The sequence below is a fragment of the Drosophila biarmipes genome, chromosome 3R, assembly GCF_025231255.1.
Source record: "Drosophila biarmipes strain raj3 chromosome 3R, RU_DBia_V1.1, whole genome shotgun sequence".
Lineage (NCBI taxonomy): Eukaryota > Metazoa > Arthropoda > Insecta > Diptera > Drosophilidae > Drosophila > Drosophila biarmipes.
Genome location: NC_066616.1, coordinates 31,071,892 through 31,089,176, shown reverse-complemented (window position 1 = coordinate 31,089,176; position 17,285 = coordinate 31,071,892). Strand labels below are relative to the sequence as shown.

At 51.4% G+C, this 17,285-nt stretch overlaps 6 protein-coding genes across 9 annotated transcripts; 3 read left to right on the top strand and 3 right to left on the bottom strand.

Moving 5' to 3' along the window:
* Window positions 1-292: 292 nt before the first annotated feature.
* Window positions 293-1,830, top strand: LOC108025250 (vacuolar protein sorting-associated protein 16B). Its single transcript, XM_017095602.3, has one exon. It carries the CDS (start codon window positions 346-348, stop codon window positions 1,681-1,683), a length of 1,338 nt encoding a protein of 445 aa, XP_016951091.1. The 5' UTR covers window positions 293-345; the 3' UTR covers window positions 1,684-1,830.
* On the bottom strand, window positions 1,679-9,898 carry LOC108025248 (uncharacterized). Its single transcript, XM_017095599.3, has 15 exons — window positions 9,142-9,898; window positions 8,337-8,950; window positions 7,734-8,280; window positions 6,920-7,452; window positions 6,550-6,860; window positions 5,951-6,493; window positions 5,583-5,886; window positions 5,293-5,520; window positions 5,103-5,235; window positions 4,931-5,046; window positions 4,702-4,871; window positions 4,557-4,638; window positions 4,256-4,498; window positions 3,759-4,202; window positions 1,679-3,698 (listed from the first exon to the last, which is right to left on the bottom strand). Exons 1-15 carry the CDS (start codon window positions 9,404-9,406, stop codon window positions 2,322-2,324), a joined length of 5,910 nt encoding a protein of 1,969 aa, XP_016951088.1. The 5' UTR covers window positions 9,407-9,898; the 3' UTR covers window positions 1,679-2,321.
* Window positions 9,899-9,981: 83 nt separating this feature from the next.
* LOC108025249 (protein claret segregational) lies at window positions 9,982-12,465 on the top strand. The gene is made up of 3 exons (XM_017095601.3): window positions 9,982-10,343; window positions 10,404-11,047; window positions 11,108-12,465. The coding sequence occupies exons 1-3, from the start codon at window positions 10,115-10,117 to the stop codon at window positions 12,347-12,349; spliced, it is 2,115 nt and encodes a 704-aa protein (XP_016951090.1). The 5' UTR covers window positions 9,982-10,114; the 3' UTR covers window positions 12,350-12,465.
* LOC108025251 (3'(2'),5'-bisphosphate nucleotidase 1) lies at window positions 12,361-13,568 on the bottom strand. The gene is made up of 2 exons (XM_017095603.3): window positions 13,070-13,568; window positions 12,361-13,005 (listed from the first exon to the last, which is right to left on the bottom strand). Exons 1-2 carry the CDS (start codon window positions 13,446-13,448, stop codon window positions 12,461-12,463), a joined length of 924 nt encoding a protein of 307 aa, XP_016951092.1. The 5' UTR covers window positions 13,449-13,568; the 3' UTR covers window positions 12,361-12,460.
* Window positions 13,569-13,772: 204 nt separating this feature from the next.
* LOC108025375 (electron transfer flavoprotein subunit beta) lies at window positions 13,773-15,306 on the top strand. Of its 4 annotated transcripts, XR_007764518.1 has the most exons (5): window positions 13,773-13,857; window positions 13,919-13,972; window positions 14,101-14,832; window positions 14,898-15,015; window positions 15,098-15,306. XR_007764518.1 is itself a non-coding variant. In XM_017095844.3 (4 exons), exons 2-3 carry the CDS (start codon window positions 13,922-13,924, stop codon window positions 14,809-14,811), a joined length of 762 nt encoding a protein of 253 aa, XP_016951333.1. In that variant the 5' UTR covers window positions 13,773-13,857; window positions 13,919-13,921; the 3' UTR covers window positions 14,812-14,832; window positions 14,898-15,037. The 4 variants fall into 4 exon arrangements, 2 of the variants coding, with proteins under 2 accessions (XP_016951333.1, XP_050744497.1); XR_001768210.3 differs by having other exon boundaries at window positions 14,101-15,015; XM_017095844.3 differs by lacking the exon at window positions 15,098-15,306 and having other exon boundaries at window positions 14,898-15,037.
* On the bottom strand, window positions 15,158-17,031 carry LOC108025374 (caspase). The gene has a single exon (XM_017095842.3). The coding sequence runs from the start codon at window positions 16,798-16,800 to the stop codon at window positions 15,778-15,780; it is 1,023 nt and encodes a 340-aa protein (XP_016951331.1). The 5' UTR covers window positions 16,801-17,031; the 3' UTR covers window positions 15,158-15,777.
* Between the last annotated feature and the right edge of the window lie 254 nt (window positions 17,032-17,285).

Below are 17,285 nucleotides of genomic sequence, written 5' to 3'. Positions count from 1 at the left end.
TGCAAATGTGTTATTGGAATTCTAATTAATAGTAAAAATGTATGGTGAAATCAAAAACTTTTACAAGTAAACAACTTTATTTCGAATAATTAAGTTTATAAATTTGTGCACATATAATAGTCATCGCTTTTATTTAGGTTGCCAAGAGTTATAAATATTTTACTGCAAACAAGAACGATTAATCAATAAAGCTTTTAATAAATCTTAAAAAGTAAAACATTAACAAAATTTAAATAAATAGTGCGACCATGCCCGAAAATGAAAAATGAGTAAAAGGTATTTTCACTGATTTCGGTTGCGGCCACACTGTTCACAACAAAAAACCCATTGTGCAAAACAATAACAATGGATTTGCAATTCGACGATTATTGGAACCGATCCTCCCGAGCGGCGTTCAGCTTCGACGACGAGGACGAGGTGGACCTCGCCCCGGAACTGGCCAGCAATGGAATCCTCGCTGACGACACCATTTCGGAGGCCAGTTTCAACAACAGTGCCACCCTGAATCTCTCGATCAAGTCCATTCTAAGTGAAGAGGCCCTGAAACTTGTGCTCCAGGAGCAGACACTGGACGACCGGGTCCTGCCCAAGGGCGTCTCGCCGGAGGAGGAGCTGAAGCTGCTGCGCCGCCAACTCCAGAGCACCCTTTACAGTCCCAATCTGGAGGCCACGGCGCAGAAGTTACTGCAGGGAAAGACGGCTCCGTTGGAGATGTTCAAGTCCCTGCAGGAGAAGCAACAGCTGCTGGACACCCTGATGGCCCAGGGAGGTGCCCACGCCGTCATTACTGTGCTGCTGTTCCTCAAGAGAACCCTTAACACGGCGCAGTTTCATGGCATTCTCAGGGAGCGTCCCAAGGCCTTAGAGCAGTACCTGAGCTATCTCAAGGAAAGCGGTGACCTGGCCAGTCACATCGAGCTACTGCAGCGATTTGGGCGCCACCAGGAGGCGGCCCTCAAGCAATTCCAGGCTGCTCTTGCTGCAGGTGATGTGAGCACCAGGAAGAAGCATCTCCAGCTCCTGGTAGATGCCTACGCCACTGCGGGCGTGGGTGTGATACCTCTCTACGAACAGGTCTTCCATGCTGCCCTCAAGATGCAGCAGCTGATGGAGAAGGAGAACGGGCTGAGCAAGATGCTCCGCGATCAGCCCACGCCCATTGAGGTGCTCTATGCGTGCTGCCAGGCCAACAGCAACTGGAAGGAGCAGGACATGCTAAAGCCCGTGTCTCCCCAGCGATTTGCGGCGGATCAGCAAATATCCCCGGCCCAGTACGAGTGGACTGCTTTGAACGAAAGGGCACAGGCACAGGCCTATGCGGATCTGGAGTGTATATTCGAGCGAGTGCCCAGCTGGCATCCGCTGAAGACCAAGCAGTTCCACATCAGCTTCGATCTGACTCTGGCCGTTCTTCGACTCTACGAGCTGCAGGCTCCGTCAACCGTTCTGCAGCTATTCCTCTCCAAGATGGGCAACAGCGGGGAGAAACTGGCGCTGGCCCAGCGGGTGAAGTGCATCAAGGCGGTCATCGATGCCATGGCCGGGCTAAAGCAGCAGCAGGAGCTGCAGCAGCTCAAGGACACCCTGCCGGAGCGATCCGAGGAGCAGTTCTACTGCGAGAACGCCCTGAAAAGCCTGCAGAGCAAGCGATGGACCACTGACAACATCAAGCTCAAACTCTAGGATCATCTCTCTTTTATTTGTATAAACGTATTTTATTATTGTTAATCATATATATGTGTATATAATTATATTAAATCTACTCTGGTTTTATTAAATAATGCAAATCACAAGCTGAATATCGAATAAAAACAAAAAATTTGTATGTTATGTGTGTGTGTGTATATCCTGCAGCCTCCTTTTGATCTGTTCCTTGAGCAGTTTTGGATTACTTTCTTTCGGTTTCAGATTTATTTTAGTTTTCTTGTAGTTTATTGAGTAAACAAATAAAAGCAGGCGTGGCCAATGGCAAACAAAGCGTTACAAAAATTGGATTCTTTAAACAATTTGTTTGTCTTAAATATTTCGTTTAAATAACAGCGCTGTAAAAAGCATTTGATGTATAAATAACCGCAAACAACAATTATGGTATATATATAATTACGCGTAAACATGTAGGGAAAGAAGTGGGTTCGGGTTTTTGGGTTGTGTGTGTTTGAAGGGCAGTCCCCGGTTCTCGGACCGAATATTTATAACGAAACATATTAAACAAGACAGACGACAAAGACGCCGGGCCCTCAACTGATGCGGATGCGTGTCGAACGAAAGCTGACTGGGCTCAGGATCTGAACCGGAAACGGGACTCCAGGGCCCAGCCACTGCTAATTGGCAGCCTCGCAGTCCGAGTAGCTCAGCAGGCGCTGGCACAGGATCGTCTTGAACTTGACCGTAAAGCTATCGAATATAACGTCGGTGTCCTGCAGCTGCTGCTGCTGGTGCTCCTGTCCCGTGGACGTGGCCGCCTGGTTACTGTCCGCCGCGGCGATCAGCTGCTTGAACTTCTGATTGAGATTCTGCTCCAGCGTTGAGTTGTTGTTGTTGAAGTAGAAGACGTAGGCCAGCTCCAGCAGGTAGTAGTCCAGATCGCCCATGAAGAAGCGCTCGCACTCGAGCATATCGAACTTGCGCTCCAGGAAGTGCAGACACAGGTGGTAGATGAGGTGCTTCAGATCGGATCTCCTCAGCGGCACATAGCCCGTGTCCTTGCTGAAGTACTCAAACAGCTTGAGGGTGCGCTGGGCGGAATCGCAGCTGTGCAGGCACAGCCGAAAGGCCTCCACGAATCGAAAGTTGAGCATGCAGATGCGTATGCGGTACTCGTTGCGGTTTGGACGGGAGCACTCGCCAATTTTGTCGGGATTATACAACCCGTGAAAGGCGTACAGGCAGTAGTGGATGTAGTGGCGCAGCTGCTGCAGCGACGAGTCCTCCAGTCCCTCGGTGCTCTGCGTGTAGGTGCTACCGTCGTCGTCATCTCGGCCCAGCAACTGCTCTGCATTTGCAGGCATCCCAGGGCCCACGACCTCCGTGGGCAGCGGAACGTAGCTCTGCTCCTCGGGCGTGTAGTCCATGTCCAGCGAACTGTGGGCCTCGCCCAGCACCGGAGCATTGTAGGAGAAGCTGGCATCGTTCTGACTCAGGTTCTCGAGGCTGCTCAGCATGTCGTCCGAGTCCTGACCGGTGGCCGCGTGCTCCGTGCTGCTCTTGTAGTTCGCAGTGCCCACCGAGTAGCACTGATCGAAGCTTATGTTTGCCGGCTGCAGGAAGTGCGGCTGATATGGTGGCATAACCTTAAGATATCTGACTGGATCGTGGTCCAATCGGATGCGGGGCCTTGGCAGGTTGATCTCCACCGGCGCTTCCACGCACTGGCTTTCGAAACGCATCAGTCGCTTGGTTGTCGGCAGGCACACCACCCTCTGACGCATCCTCTCCAGACTGGCACCCAAATCTCGGCCGCACTGACCGTTTGAGTTGCCGCCAAAGGCTCGCACAATGTGATCGGTGGTCATGACCAGTGTAAAGTCCGCGCCGCAGTCCACGTACATAGGACGCTCGATACTATCGATGGGCGAGGGCTTGAGCACCGCCCGGCGATCCTTGTCCTCGGTGCCCAGTTGGTGTTCCAGGTTCTTGCCCCACGTGTAGAGCGTGCAGCTGGACGAGATCAGGCAAAAGTGGAACAAGCCACTGGAGATCTGCCAAATGCGATTTAAAAACAGTTAGATAAGTAATTACTGGATTGCGGCATTTCTTACCTGCAGAATTTGTCCCGCCACCTCGCTGGTGTCCACCAGGTGAGGCGTCAGGTGCTCCGTGGGATCCGGTTCGGGTGCCGGAGCTGCGGCTGGCGGTGGTGCCATTTTAAGTATTTCCGGCTCTCGAGGGGCAATCACTTCCCTAGCATCTGATGGCGCAGCCTCGTTCTGCCCCTGCTGGCAATCTTTGGTCTCGCTGGTGGCCTTCGGAGTGGCACCGGCCACCACCGCCGCATAGGAAGTGGTGGGCTCCACCAGGGTGCTGGTAGTCGGTATGGGTGCCGGCATCAGAGTGGCCTCCAGCTGCTTGCTCAACAGCTCCCGCTGCTGGTTCTCCTCCAACTTCTGCTTGGCATTGGCGCGACGCTTGATTTGATTGGCCAGACGCAAGGCTTGCGGTGAGCTGCCCCAAGTGAACAGACGATCGTCTTCGTCTACAGCTAACTGTGGCGGATAAGGAATGTAACTGGGATTCCATTTGTATACCCCTAACTTACATTGGTAAAAAATTTGGTGTGTATCAGTCTTAGGCTGCAGCCGCCCACATCCAGGCGCACTGGCAGATTCGTCTTGGTGTCGCCTCCGTGGTCGCTATTGCCGGTGCCCAGCTGGCCAAAGTGGTTGGAGCCGAACACGAAGAGCTCGTTGCCGCAGTAGTTAGCCTCCATGTAGCTTCTGTTGGGTGCTCCGCGGCACAGCACCAAGGTGTGGGCATGGCCCAGCGATATTTGTACAATTTTCTACAACATTATAAATGATTTAGTTAGGACACTTTAGTAATTGGTTTGAAGCACTCACCTTAAACTTGAAAAAAGTGACTAGTTGTGGTGTAGCTATGTTCTCGCAGCTGCCCTGCCCCAGCTGGCCATAGACGCCCCATCTGGAATTGGTTTACCAATGAGTTAGCTCACTAATCGGGAGACAGAGATGGTTCCTCACTTACCCCCACATATAGAGCTTGCCATCCGCGACGGCCGCGTTGTGATATTGACCCGCCTCGAGCATGGTTATATTCATGCCATCCAATGCCGTCACCAGCATCGGTTGCAAGGCCATCTGCATGTGCCGCCCAATACCAAGCTGGCAGAGATTGTTATTTCCCACGGAATAGACCTTGAAATAGCACAGCAATTAGTATTATACTAAATGGAAGTCCTACTGAGGAAACCTACGCCATTATTAGTTAGAATAAGTGTGTGCTGTCGTCCACACTTGATGGCGTGCACTTGCAAATTGAGCTGGGAAAGGAGGTCCAGACTTTTCACAGCATGCGCAGGCTCAGGCGGCTCTAAAATAGATATATATGTTATATTACATGGAGGTTAGTATAAGAACAAATCCCACCTGTTGACTTTTGAGCACTATAGTAACTGGGAATGCCGCTGGAGCCCCAGAAGTAGGCGGTTCCATCCACCACACAGGCGCAGTAGGCACAACCAGCTGAGATCGGTTTGAAGCGTGATGATTCAATGGCAAACTAAGGAAAGAAAATCGTTTTAAATATATAACTAAAAAATTTAGCTAAAAGACTTGCCTGATTGTCTTCATAGTTGATACGGAAATTTGATAAAGCATTTACAATAGAGTCACGCTTCACTCGCTGGGATTCCATATGTATGAGCACGGCCAAGTAAGTTTCAACAAGACTCTTGCAAAACTCAAACAACTGCGGATTATTGTCGTTCGATATCGCGCAATCACTGTTGTGGGATACAATGGGTCGTAGAGCGGCAGAAAAAGGATTCAGTTGCTTCGCCAGGCGCTGAAAAATGATTTATTTTGATTAGCAAATTGAGCTACACCTATAAAACACCTCATATCTACCTGCAACACACAAGGCCTGATATGATCCAGCTTCTCCTGGATGAAAGCAAAGTAATCCATGGACACGTGCGGCAAGTAAGTTATTGTCTCCATAAATATATTCTCGCTCAGATTGTACAGGCACACGTTGAGCTCGTTGTACCACCCAAACTCCTGGGCCACCACGCTGATCAGGGCATTGAAAGTGTCCAGACAGACGCCCCGTATCTTGGCCAATATAATGGCCGACGAGAAGAGTCCACTTTGGCAGAGAACTATGCTCGTCATGTTGGTGTGATACTTGCTATTCGTCACCAGGAAGTTCCTAAAAATATAAAAAAAGTATTAAAGGTTGTACAAAGATTAAACCCTTATAAAGCCCAACTCACCACAGCGGTATGTAGTTTTTATCGTTCACTGCCTTCTCGGCCATCGTAATGAGCAGCAGGTTGGCCAAATGGAACTGCGATGAAGGTGACATTTGAAGAGCGCTAATAGACTCGTCCACGCCATAGTGATAATCGCTGCAGACGGCGCCGCTGATTACATCCTCCTGCTCCTGTTTCTCGGGCAGGATCACACGCACATCCTCCGAGTGTCGGTAGGTAATGTCGCTTAGAATTCCTTTAAGCAGCGGATGCCCCAAGTACCGCGATCGCAGCAGATATGTGGACTTTAGGGCCATAGCACTCAGCTGCATCAGGGCGTAGGTATGTCCGTACATGGCCAGTTTCAGAGCTGTGCGTATCGGTTTCACACGCGCCTTGTTGTACGTGAGCAACGCCTGTGTGATCTTCTTACGCCTCAGCAGGTAATCCCCGGCAAACTCGATGCACTGCTCGAAGGAGAGGTCGAAGGTGTTGCAGAAGTCGCGGCACTGGTTAAACTCGTTCTGCAAGGCGGCATCCAGAAACAATTCAAAGGGCTCCTTCCTGCAAGACGTACAACTCAGTAAACGGTCGACATATAATTAATAAGAAAAACGCACCTCAGCTGTATTGTGTAAACATTCTTATTGGTGATCACATAGCTCGGATCATAGTTGATCTTCGGAAACTCAGACTGCATTATCTCCATTTGCCGCAGCGAAAACTCACTGCTCACATCCGCCGTCTCATAAAACTGGATATAATCCATAGGCGTGTGAATGTCCTTCAGCTCAAAGGCCTTGGCCTTCTCCTCTTTGGTTAGGGTCTCTGGTTGGGCGGCGGGATTGCGATACTGTGCCATCTGATATAAATGCAGCACAGTTTCATGCTCGAAGCGAAAGAGACCTAACTGAGCCATATTATTGAAGCGCTGCCAAGGGAAAAAGGGAATTAAAGAATAGCTGACGCATAGGTGAACTTATAACTCACATCTTCATCGGAGGTATGCAGAGAGGCCATGGCGCTGCTGATCACGCTGACGGCATTTATGGCGTTACTAGGCATCTCGCTTTGATCCAGACTCGAGGTGGCCGTGGTCGTGGCGCTGGTCGTATCGCTTTTCTGGGCACTCACGTCCGCCTGCTCCAGCTTCTCAATGTCCGCATCCCGGTTCTCTTTATCCGTATTGGCCACCAGAGGATCCTCCAGCGACGATGCCGCCGTGGAAATGGCCGAATCGCTGCGGCAGTGCAGGTCCACGTAGTGTATGCCGTAGAGTATGTTGGAGCTGATGAGTATTTCCTGGGTGTGCTTGGGGATCTTGTAAACGAACAGCGGCTTCAGACTGATGTCGATGCTGTGCACGGTCAAGCTGTGGCTATTGCTGTGCAGGGCACTCAAAAGGAAGGTGCTGCGCAGGTTCTGTATGGTGTAAAAGGAGCCGGTGGTGGTGCCCAGTGGCTCTGGCGTCACCGAGGGCGAATCCATGATTGCAAACGAGCCCATCGTCGAGTCCGGCATAACTACAAGCAAATAGGAGGGATTGCGATGAGAATGGGATTTATGCGAAAGATTTAAGCTGCTTCTACTTGGTCTGTCGAGTGTGAGAGTTGTTCAAACTCACCACGCAAGTGACGCTTCAATAGATGCAACAGTTCTCTCAAAACTGCACACCAATAAAAAATATAAAATATACAAAAAACGGCATTTAAAAATTAACAAAGTTTAACAGAATGTAGGCAAGAAAATATGTTAAAATAGGGAATGGAAAAATGAAGGAACTGCCTAATGCTAGCTTACGCACATTCATCGAACTTTTGCCGCTGATCGGAGAGTCGCATCTTGATGGCCTGCAGCTTCTTGGTTCCCAGGCTCTTGAGCGAGGCCAGGCGGGCTCTGGTGGCGGGCAGAATGCCATCCATGCTGCCCGCTGGCAGTTGCTGTTGCTGGAAGCGAACGCCTCCTTGCTCCCCGCTTTGCCGCGCCACTGCCTCGCTGTAAGAAGGCGGCGCCGGCGGTGGTGGCTCATCTGCGTTTATTACTGAACCCTCTGCGATGGACGCCGGGACGGTGGTCGAGTCTGCGGGGGCCGTCGCTTGACTACTGCAGGCTGCATCCTCGCTGGACGGCGGTGCAAAAACATCCTCCTCCAGCTGGCTGCTGTCCGAGGCCGGATCGGAACTATTGCTTTGTCTGGCGCCCGTAGCTGCCATTTGCTGCTTTTCCTGCACGGACATTACGATTTGCCAGGCTCCTTCGCGGGTCGTTGGGGAACTGTCTCCAGGATAAACGTACTTGATTGCCTTTTGCTCCAGCAGGAGCTTATACTGCTGCTTCAGCGAGGAGGTTATCTGAAAGGTGATTATTATTAATCAACAGGATCGAAAAACTCATCTCAAATTCTTACCAGCAGCATGACGCCATCATAGGCCTTGTCCTTGCAGATAACCAGGCGCATCACAGATCCGTTCTCAATGGCAGTGCTCGCAATCATGGGGCAGTTGGGACTAAGGCCCACAAAGCAGATGGATCCGTCCGAGTAGCCGATGATGGCCCTGTTCTGGCCGCTGTTGGTTTTCCACCAGACGACGGACAGGGGATAGGGGCAGGTCTTGGACGCCATGAAAGAGGTGGCCATCACCTGGCTGTTGCCAGTGGCATCGATTGTCGGCAGCTGCGGTTGCTGTGGTGTTTGGAGTCCCGACTCCTCTGGTCCGCTATTCCGCACCAGCATGTGCTCAGGCAGATCGTGACCCAGTGGCTCGTTCTCCTGGTCCTGCTCACCCTCCTGCAGCCGCACCTGCTCCATGTTCTCGGCCACCTGCTCCACTGTGGGCGGCTGCTCGCCTAGACCCGCCGAGTGATTGGGACACTTCTTCGAGTTGGGGCACTCGTGTGGACCCACGAAGGGTATGATGTAGGAGGTGACCTGGGTGGTGCTGTACAGCGAGCAGGCGGAGAGTCCATGGGACTTGTCCACCAGCGCCAGGGCGGGCACAATGTGCAGTGTGTTGTCGAAACCTGGCAGGGATCACAGTGGACATGGTCAGTGAAGGAGCACCATTTGATCGGTGAATGAAAGCCGAGAAGCCAACCAAAAAATCAATAACCACACACGCACACATGAAGGCAAAGTAATTTTAGCACTTGCCACCCATCAAAAAGTGGGTGGTGGTACTCATACTCATGCCCACACTCATGCTCATACTCACATAGCACCAGGAGCCAAGTGCCCGCCGGATCGAAGCAGACGTCGTGGATGACGCGGTTGCGGAACCAGGATATCATCTTGACCACCTCCTGGCCGGAGGAGGCGCTGATGTAGCGCAAAAGGATCTCGTTTTCATCGGTGACCAGGCACAGGAACTGCTTTTCATCCAGGCCAGCCGTCACCGCGGACAGCTTGCAACTGATGTTGGTGATCAGCGGGCGCAGTTCGAACATGCCCAGCTCCTTGAGCTCCGCCTGCCCCGACATCTCGAGGGGATTCGTGGGAGAAGCCAATTTTAATTCACAAAATCAGTGCAAGGAGCTTTTTCCCCAAAATTCCGAATGAAAACAAACTAGTGATGCGCGCGTGAGACCTGCCGGCGGTCTGGCAACGCCCTACTCACGCAACGATTTTCCAACTGAAACACAGTTTTGCAATGCTTCTCAGGGAAAATTACGTTTTCCCAAAACCGCGGCCCCCCTCCGCACTGACTTCACACGGTAAAAGTTAAGAAAACTCTTAAAATAACCACAGTAAACTGCTGCAGCTGTCTGGCAACGCCACTCGTGCTGCGCACAAGTCTTTAATTTTCAGGCTGTTAAACCAACTGCCGCCGACTTTTCCGCAAAAAGCCCGCTTCATCAGTAGCAGCCACTTATTCTCACACCCCTTTGGGTGGTTTGCACTCGCGGAAAACCTGCGGAAAACGCGAATCAAGGCGGAACGTCGTGCCCGATGGCCAAGGCTGCAGCACTGAAAACATCTGATTGGCGAACTGAAAGGGCAGCCAGGTGGCAACGCCAGCCGGCTCAGTCCAAGACGGTCACACTTTCCCAGTGCATCCCTGCAATCGAAAATAACGGCGGGAATTGGAGGCGTCGCTTGTCTGAATATCAACAATCCGAAAATAATTGAAAAACGCAATTGCAGGGCGGTAGACGATCGGGAAATAATCTCATAAATTTAGTACTACAATGGAATCCCGATTGCCGAAGCCATCGGCCCTTAAGAGACCGCAGATGCCGGTGAAAACCATTCTGCCCACAGATCGCATTCGCGCAGGAGGCACTGCAGGATTCGGAGGAGCTACTGGCGGCAGTACCTTCAGTGTCAACCAGACGTACTGCGGGAACTTGCTGCCCCCCCTGTCCAGGGACCTCAGCAATCTTCCCCAGGTGCTGGAGCGCCGCGCAGGAGCAGGAGGTGAGTAAAGGAATACGTTTCTAAGGATTTGCCCCTAATCCTTTGCTCATCTGCCACCAGCACGTGCCGCCTCGCCGGAGCCCGTAAAGATGGGCAATCGGGCCAAGCTAAGACGCAGTCGGAGCGCCTGCGACATCAACGAACTGCGCGGAAACAAACGCACAGCTGCTGCTCCTAGTTTGCCCAGCATTCCCAGCAAAGTCTCCCGCCTAGGCAGCACTTTAACTGCCCCCGGCCAGAAGCCCGGACGTCCGGGGGTCTCCGCAACAGCCACTGCTTCCACAGCTGCCAAAAGACCAGCAGTAACGCGTCCTGCTCCTCGAGCTGCCGCGCCTGCAGCCACCAAAAAACCCACAGGGGGAGGGGCATCCGCAACAGCCGGAGGCGCTTCTGCAGCCCCAGCCAAGCGTATCGCACCCTATGACTTCAAGGCCCGCTTCCATGATCTTCTGGAGAAGCATAAAGCGCTGAAAACCAAGTACGAGAAGCAAACGGAGGACATGGGAGAGCTGGAGTCCATGCCCACGCAACTGGAGGAGGCACAGAACAAACTCTACGAGACGGAGAACTCGCTGAAGAACACACTCACCGACAACGAGTGTCTCCAGCGGCAAGTGAAGCAGCATACCAAGAATATAGAGACGATCACCTCGTCGCTGGGCAGGACTAAAGAGGAGCTCTCTGAGCTGCAGGCAATACATGAGGTGAGGCTATAAATAAGACAAACTATTGCGAAAATATTTTTAATAAATATTTATTTCCAGAAAGTAAAAACGGAGCATGCTGCTCTGAGCAAAGAAGTTGTTCATCTGCGCCAGCGCACCGAGGAACTGCTGCGCAGCAATGAGCAACAGGCCGCCGAGCTGGAGACGTGCAAGGAGCAGCTCTTCCAGTCGAACATGGAGCGCAAGGAGCTGCACAACACGGTGATGGATCTGCGCGGCAACATCCGCGTCTTCTGTCGAATACGACCGCCGCTGGAGTCCGAGGAGAACCGTATGTGCTGCACCTGGACGTACCACGACGAGGCCACGGTGGAGCTGCAAAGCATCGATGCGCAGGCCAAGAGCAAGATGGGCCAACAGATCTTCTCCTTCGACCAGGTCTTCCATCCGCTCTCCTCCCAGTCGGACATTTTCGAGATGGTCTCCCCGCTCATCCAGTCGGCTCTGGATGGCTACAACATATGCATCTTTGCCTACGGACAGACGGGCAGTGGCAAGACCTACACGATGGACGGAGTGGCAGACAATGTGGGCGTCATTCCTCGCACGGTTGACCTCCTTTTTGACTCCATTCGGGGCTACCGCAATCTGGGCTGGGAGTACGAGATCAAGGCCACATTTCTGGAAATCTACAACGAGGTGCTGTACGATCTGCTGAGCAACGAGCAAAAGGATATGGAGATTCGGATGGCCAAGAACAACAAGAACGATATCTACGTGTCCAACATTACGGAGGAGACTGTGCTGGATCCCAACCATCTGCGCCATCTGATGCACACGGCCAAGATGAACAGAGCCACGGCCTCAACGGCTGGCAACGAGCGGTCCTCCCGCTCCCACGCTGTTACCAAGCTGGAGCTGATAGGTCGCCATGCCGAGAAGCAGGAGATCTCGGTTGGATCCATAAATCTGGTGGATTTGGCCGGATCTGAATCTCCCAAGACGAGCACCCGCATGACCGAGACGAAGAACATCAACCGCTCGCTCTCGGAGCTCACCAACGTGATCCTGGCGCTGCTGCAGAAGCAGGATTACATCCCGTACCGCAACTCCAAGCTGACCCACCTCTTGATGCCCTCGCTGGGCGGCAACTCCAAGACCCTCATGTTCATCAATGTATCGCCGTTCCAGGACTGTTTCCAGGAGTCGGTGAAATCCCTGCGCTTCGCCGCCTCTGTAAACTCCTGTAAGATGACCAAGGCCAAGCGGAATCGTTACCTCAACAGTTCGGTGGCCAACAACAGCACACAGAGCAACAGCAGCAGCAGTTTCGATAAATAAATAAATAAGTCTTGTTCCCAGTTCTAACAATTTCCAAATTTTCTAACCTGTTATTGCTTAATTTATGTGTTTACTTTTAGTGAAAAAACATAACTAATAAAGTGCTGGAATTCAAAGCTTGGCTCCAACTGCCGCCCGCACCTCGGCGGGAATCTTCTCCACCAGTTCGGCATGGTTCTGTCCCAGACTGGCCAGCACTCCCTGGCGATTCACGTGCTCCACATCCGCATTGTAGGCATAGTGCTCGCCGTTGATGTTAGTGAGGCAGCCGCCCTGGGCCTCTAGCACTGCCTCGGGTGCGCAGGTGTCCCACTTCTTGCAGCCCGGCGTGGCGAAGACATAGGCGTGTGCCTTTCCCTCCAACAACTGGAGCACCTTGAACCCGGCTCCTCCGACTTTCAGCACCTCGGTGGATGCAAATGCGTTCAGGGCCTGCTGGTGCAGGGCATTGGAATGCGAGCGAGTGGTGGTTATGATGAACTGGCCAGGCGGAGCGGGCACCGCTGTGAATCCTCCCGTGCCCAGACCCTTAAGGCCCCAAATGGTGCGACCCAATTCTCCATCGGGTTGCTTGAAGAAGGGCTGATGGATGATGCCGCCCACAGCTGAATCCTTGACAGCTATGCCGATCAGCACAGTTACATGCTCCACATGTCCTGCGGGGGAAGGTATAGGATTAGCTATAAGATCAAGGTTATAAACGGAATTTGTAGACCCTACCCTGTGTGTACTCCGCTGTGCCGTCCAGGGGATCCACCCAGATGACAAAGTCCTCCGGCTTGGCGTCCTTCCACTCCGCCGGGCAGCTTTGTTGCAGGAATCCCTCATCCAGCTCGCTCACCAGCCAATCATCGCAAACATTTAGGTCGGAGCCACCCTCCTCGCCAATGATCTTCACGCTGGGGAACTTTTTGGTCAACGAGGCAATGATGCAGCGCTGGGCAGAGCGGTCTGCCTCCGTCTGTGGGTCGTTCTTTCCCTTGTCCACTATTCCCAGGTCTCCTTTCTTGAGCACATCTCGGATGATTCCTCCTGCGCGCTTGGCCGTGCTTATCGAGGATGCCATAACGCGCATTATCACCGGAGCAGTCGCAGCCATCGTTATCTTGTTTACTTGGGTTGGATAGAGATATGATATGGGAGATCTTCTCTGAGATTTGGAATGGGAAGGTATTGCCGCTGCGGAGAAATGGTTGTGGTGAAAGTTCCACAGCTGATTGCGGCTAGGGAGGAGCCAAAATCAAAAGTTCTTAAGTGCGGGAAAAGTTTACCGATTAATATTTATATATATAATTTAATACTACATGTCCCTAAACCTTTTCCTTTATTTAAGATTTCTTTTAAACATGTTGCTTAAAAAAAAATAGATATTAAATTAAGCGCTAATTTCAGCCTTTTTATAGCTATACATAATTTTACCCAGTCTGGCAACGCTGTCGGCACACAAGACCTTTGGACCACCCGCTCCCCCTCCGCCTATAAATCAGTTCATTTCTATCTTGCAAAAGGTAAGCTCTTGAATTTAATAAAAATCAAGCAATGTATTAAAAATCAAATATATTTTTACAGAAAATGGCGCGTGTCTTGGTTGGAGTTAAGCGTGTGATCGACTACGCCGTCAAGGTGAGCCCAGAATCGCCTGTTGCGCATCTGCATCCATCTTTTTTTTATCACTTGTTGCGCTCCGTTTTGCGTAATCGCCTTAATTAAAGGGCAATTAAAGTAATTCCTTATGTATTCCCAATCCTCAGGTGCGCGTCAAGCCTGACAAGTCGGGCGTGGTCACCCAAGGCGTGAAGCACTCGATGAATCCCTTCGACGAGATCGCCGTGGAGGAGGCAGTGAAGCTGAAGGAGAAGAAGCTGGCCGAGGAGGTCATCGCCGTCTCCGTCGGTCCTGCCCAGTCCCAGGAGGTGATCCGCACCGCCCTGGCCATGGGCGCCGATCGTGGCGTCCACGTGGAGATCCCAGCCGCCGAGTACGAGCTCCTGCAGCCCATCCACGTGTCCAAGATCCTGGCCAAGCTGGCGCTGGACGAGAAGGCCGACCTGGTGATCCTGGGCAAGCAGGCCATCGACGATGATGCCAACCAGACGGCCCAGATGACGGCCGCTGTCCTGGACTGGCCCCAGGGCACCTTCTGCAACAAGATCGAGAAGACCGATGCCGGTCTGACCATCACCCGTGAGATTGACGGCGGTCTGGAGACGATCAAGACCAAGACACCGGCTGTCCTGAGTGCCGATCTCCGGCTGAACACTCCTCGCTACGCAACGCTGCCCAACATCATGAAGGCCAAGAAGAAGCCTCTGAAGAAGGTCACGGCCAAGGATCTCGGCGTGGACACCTCTCCGCGCATCGAGGTCGTCTCCGTGGAGGATCCTCCAGTGCGCCAGGCCGGTGCCACCGTCGCCGATGTGGATGCCCTGGTGGCCAAGCTGAAGGAGGGCGGCCACGTCTAGATCCTCCTTAACTAGCAAATTGTGAGCGCAAATTCTACGTTTTTAATTAGTTGAAGTTACCTATCAGAAACGTGCATTTATCCCAGCCTCCGATCGTCGGATCTGCTGACAGGCTTTAAAATTCTACCCATCCCCCGTGTGCTTTAAGTGAAATCTAAATTGGAATTTATTTTCGGTGTGTCCAGCTGTAAGAATAAAGTGATTGTAAGCTCTGAAATCGTACAAACGGGGTCAGCCAATGACTCGTTTCGTCTATTTTTTCTCTCCCCGGATGATGCCTTTTCAGGAAATCGCAACCCCGCTCAACTTGATGCCCAAAAAAAGGCGCCGAGGTCAACACCCAATGTTCATTGATTTTTCATTGTTTTCGATCGTATTTATTAGCGGTAAACTTGAAAGGAAAACATTTGCTAATGTGTTTTATATAAGAGTAAAAATCGTATAGAGATAGTATATGTTTGTTCATAAAATTCTCAACTACAGGCTAAAATCCTATGCTTTTTGTTTTGGACGATCATGACACACATGCTTAAAATATAAAGATATTTATGTGTATAAACATTCAAAAAGAGAGTAAATGGTCTAAGATATAGATAAGGGTGGGTCGACTTTCCTGATCGAGAGGGGACGAAAATATTGTGTAGATTCAAATTGGAATTTTGAATTTTGAGATCAAATTAGTCAAGTTAAAGTTGTAAAACTGATGGCCAAAAAACCCCTTAGGTTTCTTAGTTATATTAATCTACCCACCCTAATATACATACGGGCAAATGCGAAAGATACTTTGTGCTTAAATAAAAGAAAAAGTGGCAGTGGAGCCGAGCGCGGCAAGCACTTGGCCAGGATATAAAAAGTGTTTTATAAAAAATGCTGCTAAGGCCGATAGCCGGGGTAGTTTTATCTTAATTGCGACTTGGTTTATCACACACCTCGCCGTAGCCAGCGCCCAATCCATACCATTAGCCATCAAACCCGTCCAGCCGGCACCAACTGCTTGTCGCTGAAACGCAGAATGCGCGTCAGCATGGTGGTGATGCAGGGGATCTGCTTCTGCTGGTGCATCTCCGGCGTGTCCGGGGTGCAGGACTCAAAGTCGACGGCCACCCGCTGGCACACGAAAGTCAGCAGGGTCAGGATGTCCAGCCGCTTGCCATTGGCCGCCAACTCGGCGCACAGGCTCTGCATGAACCAGCTGCCGCGGGTGGTGTTGCGCCACGAATAGAAGCCCGGCACGGTGGAGTAGGCAATCAGGAAGTCGGCGTGCACCGGAATCTTGTAGCTCATCGAGGAGTCGCCATCGGTTTCCGTCTGGCCGCGCTGCATGGTCACTCCGCCGTCCAATCGATCGCCCTGACAGGCTTGTATGAAGAACAACTTGGGCTTTCCGGCCAACGAGGGGCAGTGATTGGCCGTGAAGTAGCTCCATATGTTCTCCAGCTTGTACTGCGTGTCCTTGGCGTAGATGTAGCCCATCTCGCCGTGCGACAAGATCGCCACCAGGATGCAGTCGCTGTCCCCGTGATTCTGTGAGGCCGCGTACTCAATTGTCCTTAAGATTTCCTTGTAGCGACTGTCCTTGTACACGGTGACCTCGAAATCCAGCTGCTTGAGCACCCTCGTAAGATTCTCGCAGTCCACATTGGTTCCTGCTCGGGATTTCAGTGTGGGCACCTCGAAGTGCTCGTGGTTGAAGATCAGGGCCATTCCCCGATTCTTGTGGCGCATATTGTACTCGGCTGCATGACGTTCGGTGACCATTTTGGCCACATTCTTGCGGTAGCTGGACGAGGGTGAGCTGTACCCGTTGGCCAGCTGCCCGATGGCTCCAGTGCCGTAAGGATGCGACAATGATCCTGTGGCCAGGCCGCTGCTGCCCGATCCAACGGATCCCAGGGCATCCGTGTGATCGAGGGGCTGCTGCTCGGGATTGCTATCCACCCTTATTCCCACCTGATCGCCGGACTCTCCATTGTTGCTGCTGGCGTCCATGGTGAAATTGTCTCCTTGAGCCTGCGAAAACTGATGAGTCACAAGCACTTCCAAACTGGTTTTCCCTTGAATTCGTGGAAAACTGATCTTCACGACTTTGGCTAATTTGTTAAGTTCTGGGGAAGTCCGTGTTTACGTGCAACAAAGACAACTAGTTATTAACTAATTATTTTTAGTGGCTTTGCTTTATTCGTGAGTTTAGTGTTACCGTTGCAGGCAGTTGAAAAATACCAAATAGCGCCTGATCTTGGGATGGGACTCTAAGGCCGTGTCACGACAATAATGAAAAAGTAAACAAAGAAGCTAAGTGAATTAAATTCATCTGAATCAAGATGTTTTTAGGGGTTTCTTTTTCTGAAAAAGTGCTAATTAATAGTCTTACAAAGTACGGACCAAAGTAAGGCTCTAATCAAAAGTAATTATATGTACTAGTTATGTAAAAATGTTATAAAGTGTGAACTTTTAGAAATTAAAATACTTCACGT

Bases quoted from the DNA above. Each gene is read 5' to 3' on its own strand.
- LOC108025250 (XM_017095602.3), top strand. From the start codon at position 346: ATGGATTTGCAATTCGACGATTATTGGAACCGATCCTCCCGAGCGGCG.
- LOC108025248 (XM_017095599.3), bottom strand. From the start codon at position 9,406: ATGTCGGGGCAGGCGGAGCTCAAGGAGCTGGGCATGTTCGAACTGCGC. The intron at 8,951-9,141 runs GTGAGTATGAGC...GATCCCTGCCAG, and splicing joins CACTTGGCTCCTGGTGCTAT to GTTTCGACAACACACTGCAC. The intron at 3,699-3,758 runs GTAAGAAATGCC...CGCATTTGGCAG, and splicing joins TGGCGGGACAAATTCTGCAG to ATCTCCAGTGGCTTGTTCCA.
- LOC108025249 (XM_017095601.3), top strand. From the start codon at position 10,115: ATGGAATCCCGATTGCCGAAGCCATCGGCCCTTAAGAGACCGCAGATG. The intron at 10,344-10,403 runs GTGAGTAAAGGA...ATCTGCCACCAG, and splicing joins GCGCCGCGCAGGAGCAGGAG to CACGTGCCGCCTCGCCGGAG. The intron at 11,048-11,107 runs GTGAGGCTATAA...ATTTATTTCCAG, and splicing joins AGCTGCAGGCAATACATGAG to AAAGTAAAAACGGAGCATGC.
- LOC108025251 (XM_017095603.3), bottom strand. From the start codon at position 13,448: ATGGCTGCGACTGCTCCGGTGATAATGCGCGTTATGGCATCCTCGATA. The intron at 13,006-13,069 runs GTAGGGTCTACA...CTTCCCCCGCAG, and splicing joins CACAGCGGAGTACACACAGG to GACATGTGGAGCATGTAACT.
- LOC108025375 (XM_017095844.3), top strand. From the start codon at position 13,922: ATGGCGCGTGTCTTGGTTGGAGTTAAGCGTGTGATCGACTACGCCGTC. The intron at 13,973-14,100 runs GTGAGCCCAGAA...CCCAATCCTCAG, and splicing joins TGATCGACTACGCCGTCAAG to GTGCGCGTCAAGCCTGACAA.
- LOC108025374 (XM_017095842.3), bottom strand. From the start codon at position 16,800: ATGGACGCCAGCAGCAACAATGGAGAGTCCGGCGATCAGGTGGGAATA.